Source organism: Vombatus ursinus, unplaced genomic scaffold (genome assembly GCF_900497805.2).
Source record: "Vombatus ursinus unplaced genomic scaffold, bare-nosed wombat genome assembly UNPS02014959.1, whole genome shotgun sequence".
Lineage (NCBI taxonomy): Eukaryota > Metazoa > Chordata > Mammalia > Diprotodontia > Vombatidae > Vombatus > Vombatus ursinus.
This window is the reverse complement of record NW_020954737.1, coordinates 7,872,064-7,879,674: the sequence shown is the minus strand read 5'-3', so window position 1 is coordinate 7,879,674 and position 7,611 is coordinate 7,872,064. Positions and strand designations below refer to the sequence as shown.

Below are 7,611 nucleotides of genomic sequence, written 5' to 3'. Positions count from 1 at the left end.
ATAATCTATTTATATTTGCATATTGTCTCTTTCATTAGATTGTAAACTCCTTGAGGGTAGGGATTATCTTTTGCCTCTTTTTGTATTCCCAGTGCTTATCACAGTACCTGACACATAGTAGGTGCTTAATAAAATGTTCATTGATTGATTGACTAAGAAGATAGTGGTACCCTTGACAATAAGGAATTTCAGAAGTGGGGAGAGTTTGGAGGGAAAGATAATAAGTTCATTCTTGGACATAATGAGTTTAAGATGTCTATGAGACATCCGGTTTGAGATGTCTAATAGACAGTTGGAGATATGAGACTGGAGATCAGGAAAGATGTTTGAGCTAGACAAATAGATCTAAGAATCATCTACATAGAGATAAACTTTGAACCCATGGGAGCTGATGAGATCAACAAGTGAAATAGTATAGAAGGAGCAAAGAATAGGATCCAAGACAGAGCCCTGTGGAACACCCACATTCAGTGGGCATGACCTGGATAAAGGAGCAGCCTGATAGGCTAAAGGAGAGCCATCATAGAACAGTGTCATGGAAATCTAGAGAGAAGAGTATATCAAGGAGAAGCGATTGACAGTGTCAAAGGCTACAGAGAGGGTGAGATCAAGAAGGATGAGGATTGAAAAAAGGCCATTCATTTGGGCAATTAAGAAATCATCAGTCATTTTGGAGAGAGCCACTTCAGGGGAATAAGGTCAGAAGCCAAATTGTAGAGAGTTAAAAAGAGAGTGAGAGGAAAGTAAGTGGTCGGTTCAGTCATTTCAGACTCTTCGTGACCCCATTTTGGAGTATTCTTGGCAAAAATACAGGAGTGGTTTGCCATTTCCTTCTTCAGTTCATTTGACAGATGAGGAAACTGAGCCAAACAGGGTAAAGTGACTTGCCCAGGGTCACACAGCTAGTAACTGCCTGAGGCCAAATTTGGACTCAGGAAGAGGAGTCTTCCTGATTCCAAGCCCGGTGCTCTATCCACTGTGCCACCTAGCTGCTCATAGTGGAAGTGGAGGCATTGATTACCGATGGCTTCAAGGAGTTTAGGCACAAAAGGGATAAGAAACATGGGACAATATCTCACGAAGATGGACATGTTGATCAAGCGGGAATTTTTTGAGGCTGAGAGAGACATGGTTGGAGGTAGTATGGAAGCAGCCATTAGACAAGGAGAGTCTGAAGATAAGTGAGAGAGCAGAGATGATGGAGAGCTATCTGCCGGAAAAGATGGGGTGGAATGGGATTGCTTCTGTGTGTGAAGAGTTCTGTCTTGCTAGTGAGTAGGGCCCCCTTAAGCTGATCTTTAAAGGAAGTAAGGATTTTAAGAAGCAGATAAAGATGGAGTGCATCCAGGCCTTTGGGACAACCTTTGCAAAATCAAAAAGATAGAAGATGGAATAACAGCAAGGAGCACTTTAAGGAGAATAATGTGTATTAAAACTTGAACCTGGGGCTAGGTTATAAAGAACTTAATACCAAATAGAGGATTTTGTCTTTAATCCAGGGGAATAGAGAACCATTGAAGGTTTTTGAAAAGAGGAATGACGTCAGACCTGTGCTTTGGTAATATGACTTTGTCAGCTATGGTGAAGAATGTATTGGAGAGGAAAGAGACTTGAAGCAGAGGTCTATGTTATAACAGTATGGTAAAAGGTGATGAGGGCCTGAACTGGGTGGGGCTAGGAGCTGCATGATTGGAGAGGAGGGGTCAGATGTGAGAGATGCTGTGAATACAGAATCAACAGGACTTGAAAATTGATTGAATATGTGTGAGGATGACTTAGTCATCAAAGATGACCTATAGATGATGGAAGAGTAATGATGCAGATAGAAATAGTGAAATTCAGAAGAGGATGGGTTTCAGGGGAAAGCTCCTGTTTTAGACATATAGCTGATATATTTAGTTTGAGATGGTATAAAAAATCTAGTTCTAAATGTCCAATAGAGGATGTGAACCTGGAGCACACTCAGGAGAGAGATGAGATCTGGGAGTCATCTGCATAAATATCAGATGATTGATCCTATGACTTACTGAGGTCACCAAGTGAGAGAATGGAGAGAGAGAAAGGAAGAGGGCCCGAGGCAGAGCCCTGGGAGACAGCCAGGAATAGGGATTTTAATCCAAAAGGGATTAAGAAGGAGCCATCAGACAGGTAGGAAGAAAGAGTAGTAAACTCAAAAGAATAGCTGGGTGATTGACAGTGTCAAATGTCGCAGAGATGTCAAGAAGGATGAGGACTGAGAAAAGGTCAGGGATTTGTCAATTAAGAGATCATTGTCTCCATGACAGTTCTAAAGAACTCACAATGAAAAATGTTATCCCACCTACAGGCAGAACTAATGAATTCTGAATGCAGAATGAAACATTTTTTCACTTCATTTTTCTTGAGGTTCTTTGGCAACATGGCTAGTACAAGAATATATTTTGACATGACTTCACATGTAATAATGGGTATCATATTGTTTGCCTTCTCAATGGGTGGAGGATAGGCTAGAGAGAGGGAGAGAATTTGGAACTCAAAATAAAACAATTTTTAAAGGTTTAATTTTTTTTTTAAAAAAAAGAGATCACTGTTGGTCTAACAGTCAACCAGCATTCATTAAGTACTTACCACATGCCTAGCATTGTACTAAGCACTGGGGGTTCAAATACAAGCAAAAAGAAAAACAGACTCTGCTCTCAAGGTGCTTACATTCTAATGGGAGATAATGATACACAAATAAGGAAGTGTAAATTGGTAGGTAGAGAAGATACCCACTCAGAGGCATGGTGGATAAATCAGGAGAATGAGGAATGGCTCATCTAGGCCCTTCCCCAAAATGGAGATTTGGGGAAGAACTCACCAATGGCAGAAGGCGCCAACAGGAGCAGAGCAAGGAGGCAGCTCAGGTATTTGATTACTTTGGAGAGAACAATTTCATTTGAGAGCTTCTTGTGTTTCTCCAACTTCCTCATATTTATAATTTCTCACATTTCATTATATTCATATTTGAATGGCTGAACCTCATGTTTTCAGTCACTTCCCAGTTTTTGGACACTCCACTTACCTTCCAACTTCATGCTCCCAAAGAAGGCATTGCAATGCATATTTTGGAATATATGGTGACCTTTATTTTTATCTTTGACATCCTTGAGGTTTATGTCCAACAAGTGGGTTTAGGGGTCAAAGATATCAATAAGTTAGTCACTTTTCTCATATAATTCCATTTCCCCCCCAGAATGGTTAAACCAAGTCACAGCTCAACTAGTAGTTTATTTGTATTCCTGTCTCAGCACAATCCTTCCAACAATGACTATTTCCAAGTTTGATCATCTTCTCCAATTCCAATCTCTGATTTCTACAGTATTTTTCTATTCTCAGTCTTGCCCTCCCAAATCCCCAACGCCTTTTGTAGTCTCTTCACTATTCAAATCTGTCCTCAGATCTTGAGAATCTTACTTTATTTCTCTGAACCTCTCCTTTATCATGTTTAAAATGAAGACAATAACTTAACAGGTTTGGTGTGAGAATCAAATGAGGGGATAGTACTATATAAATGTCCACTATAATTAATAAAATAAAACGTTTCAGTTCAATTTCTCCTAACCATAATAATGATGTTACACAAGTCTAGAATGCTTTTTATTACTTATAATTGTTCTGAAAATAGATTTTAAAAAATTCATCCTCAGGAATGTTGTTGTTATCCACTCGTATCGGTCATTTCCAACTCTTCCTTTGGGGCTTTCTTGGCAAAGATATTGGAGTGGTTTGCATTTTCTTCTCCAGCTAATTTTGCAGATGAGGAAACTGAAGCAAATAGGGTTAAGTGACTTGTCCGTGGTCAAACAGCTAGTAAGTTGAGTCATCCTGACTTCAGACCCGGCACTCTATTCATTGTGCTACCTCATCCTCAGGAAAGCATTTGGTAAATCTAACTGGTAGAGGCATCATGATGCAAAGAATAGACTGAACTTGGAGTCATAGAGAACCTACGTCACCATGGCATCTCTCCCACTTACTACCTGTGAGTGGGGCAAGTCACTTGGCCTAGTTGGGTCTTAGTTTCCTTATCTATAAAATTGGAGGAGTGGAATAGAAGGTCTTTAAGATCTCTTTCAGCTCGAGACCTATTAACCTATGATCAATAACTGGTAAAGATTAATGTAATGCATCTCCCACAGACATTTGCATTTTAATGGGAGATAAAGTATCTACTTGGCTTAAGGCAAAGAAACAAGGTCCATTTGGGGAATTTCAGGCTTCACTGGGCGTAGAACTAGAAGCAACCTGATTTTACTTCCTCATTTTACAGCTCAGCAAACTGAGGCCTGAGTGAGTGACTTTCCCAAGATCACGTAGGCAATAAGAGTAACGAGCTTAGGTCAGAAAGCCAGGTGGGGAGTTGCATGTTGTTGATTTGGTTTGGTTGGGAAAGCAGGGCGTAGGGCCTTCACGGACCCCTGAAATCACCCTGTGTGAGTGGCCACTGTTCCACTTATTTGCAAGGCCAAGTCAGACCAGGAAATGTCAATAAATCATTCTGGTTCCTGTTCTATATCTGGAAGGACAGAGTCAAGTCCTCTTATACCTCTCTCATTCAGGAGATTAAGTCCTTTGGGATCAGAGGCAGCGATTTAATGGAGTGGGGTTTTTCCCGTTCATAGAATATTTTCATTAGCTTCAAGTAACCACCTGGCACATCTTATCCTTGCTCCCTCTCAGCTGTTTCTGGGAAAGCAGAAGTCAAGGTAATATCAGGCCTGAATCTTTCAAAGCTTTCTTGGAATAGATTGCTGGCGTATAATGGACAAGACACTAAAACCCTTCTCATCCCCCAATTTCCTCGTGTTAAATGCAGGTAACAGTGGCTATCAAACCTACAACAATTGTTGTAAGGCTTAAAATGAGATGCACTTTGCAAACTTTCAAGCAATACATTTCTGTCAGGTATTAAAACATTTATTGTCTCAGGGAGAGGAAAGATGGAGGGAGAGAGAAAATCTGGAACTAAAAAATTTTTTAAATGAATGATAAAATTGTTTTTTAACTAACTGAGGGAACTGAGGGAAATGTAAAATCTTTTAAAAAAACTTTTATTTGTTAAATTAATGGTGTTATATTAAAATGTGTAGTAAAAATAATAAAATATCTCAGACTCTAGCCCTGAAGAATCTCTCTCAATATAGGAGAGTAATACAGTGGAAAGAACACTGAACTTGGAATCATAGGACCTACTTCTGATCTCCGTGATCTTTGGCGAGTTATTTCCCACTCTGGAACCTCAGTTTCCTCATTCGTAAAAGTGAGGGATTGTGCTAGATGATCTCTAAGTCTATGATGCTTTGGTCAGGATAATCCATTCCCCTCCTAAAGCACTTGACTGATACACTCACCCCATCATCTTGCCTAGAACTTCCCTGCCTATTCTCAATCTTACTCCATCGTTAATTCCCTACTTCCTTAGAACCACCCTGGCTGGCCAGTTAAGGATCCCTATTCCCTCTTTTCCCCCTCACAACTACCTCCCCATCTCACTATCATTTATGGATCCCATAGAGTGTCCCTCCTTTTTTCTGCTATCTACTTAACATTTCATAGTCTCGCTCCTTTTTTCCCTATACTGCACCCCCAAACCCAATCCCCCTCAGCTACTGACAGAGCAAATACTAGAACCCAGTTAGTAGGATCATAGGATTTAAAAATGAAAGAGAAGATTTTAAATATTAACTAGTCCAACTTTCTTATTTTATAGAATGACCAACTAGTCAATCAACAATATTCATTAAATACTGTTTATTGAACAAGGCACTGGAGGTATAAATAGCAAAACAGTTCCTGCTATGAAGGAACATACACTCTATTAAGGGGAAGTGGGGAAGATACAGCACACAGACAAATAAAGAAATCTATGGCAATTTTGAGGTCGGAGAAAATGATAACTGGAGGGATGATACCTGGGCTGAGTCTTGAAGGAAGTTAGGGATTCTAAGGAACAATGATGAGAAGGGAGTTTATTCCAGGCATGGAAGATGATGTGTGCAAAGGTGTAGGAACTAAGATGGTATGTGAAGTTTGGGGAATAATTGGTAGTCCAATTTGGCTGGAAAGTAGAATGACTACAGAAAAATGATATAAAATACATCTGGAAAGGTAAGCTAGAAGCAGACTGTGAATCACTTTGAATACCAGGATGAGGGATTTGTTTTTTATCCAAGAGGCAAAAGGAAGCCATTGAAGATTTTTGAGCAGATAAGTGATGTGGTTTGATCTGTGTTTTAGTAATATTAATTTGGCAGGTTGTAGAAGAAGGAATTGGAGAGGAGAAGGGGAGAGACTCGAGACAGGGAGACCAATTAGAAAGTAATCATCCAGGAAAGAAGTAATAAGGGACTGAACTAGGGTAGCGACAATATAAATGGAAAGAAGGGGAAAATGTGGGAGAAGTAGGGAGATAGAATCAACGAGACTTGGCACCTGATCAAAGATGGTAGTTGAGAGAAAGGAAGAGTCAAGGATGAGGTTGTAAGACTACATGACTGAGAGAATGATGTTGTTCTCCACAGAAATAAGAGGCAGGAGGGAAATAGAGGCAGAAACAGAGGCAGAAGGTTTGAGGGGAAAGATGAATTCCTTTCTGGAAATGTTGAGTTGAAATGCTAATTGGATAAACAAGTGAGCGTTATCTCACAGGCATTTGGTGATGTGGAAATGAAATTCAGCAGACAGACTAGGGTTAGATTATAAAGAGTTATCACAGAAGTTAAAGCGGAAAGTGCATACAGGAAAGAAAAAAAGAGGGATGAAACCAAGGAAGGAGAAAGTATTTAAGTTGCCATGGGAGCCAAGGGAACAGAGAACGTCCAAGGGAAGGAACAACCATGTCAACAGCATTTTACAGGGTCATAGACCTAGGGCTGGAAGGGACTGCAGACATCTGATCCAATCCTCTCGTTCTACTAACGAGGAAACTGAAGCCCAGGGAGGTAAAGTGACTTGTCCAAGGTCACACAGGTGGTAGACATCAGAGGTGCAATCTGAACCCAGGACTTCTAACTCCAGAGTCAGTGTTTTACCCACTGAACCACACTCTCTGCCTCATTTCCTCCTTCCTCCCTTTTTTCCCCTTCTCCAACTTTTCTAGCAACAGGTTCTGCTACCTCAACAACCAGGGGTTCCTGAATCCAACCTTCCAGCATTTAAGCTGGAAGGAAGTAGGGGTGGAGGGCCGTATCACGAGGCAGGAGACACCTGAGCAGCAGTCCTCTGAGGAAGAGCTCACACATCCCTAGTGCGTCCTTAGTTTCAATTCTCAAACATTCTTCTCCTGTCCCCACCCCACCAGGGGCCAACTTGGCTCAGGTAGCCAGTGATGCAGGGCAGTGGGTGTATCATTATTTTTTTTTCCTGGTATGGGAGGGGGAGGTTGGAGCAAGAGAAGAAAAGAAGGTGCAGAGATGATTGGCAGAGGACCACGCCTTCTTTTGTCCTCTACGCCAAGTACCTGGGTCTCCACAGGGAAACCAGCCTGTTTCATTCCAGCAGTCACAGGTGAAGTGTTCACTTCATTTCCTCTCACTTCGTCTCCTTTGTAGAGGGTGAAGGGCCTCCTGCTTAGGAGGAGGCTTAACGTGA

General features: G+C 41.0%; 1 protein-coding gene across 1 annotated transcript in view; it reads left to right on the top strand.

Moving 5' to 3' along the window:
* Positions 1-1,083: 1,083 nt before the first annotated feature.
* The window catches only part of MUC4 (mucin 4, cell surface associated), a 90,757-nt gene continuing 84,229 nt past the window's right edge, over positions 1,084-7,611 (top strand). The window contains exon 1 of the mRNA XM_027845173.1: positions 1,084-1,181. Within this exon, the coding sequence (XP_027700974.1) occupies positions 1,084-1,181 (98 nt within the window). The remainder of the gene's footprint in view (positions 1,182-7,611) is intronic.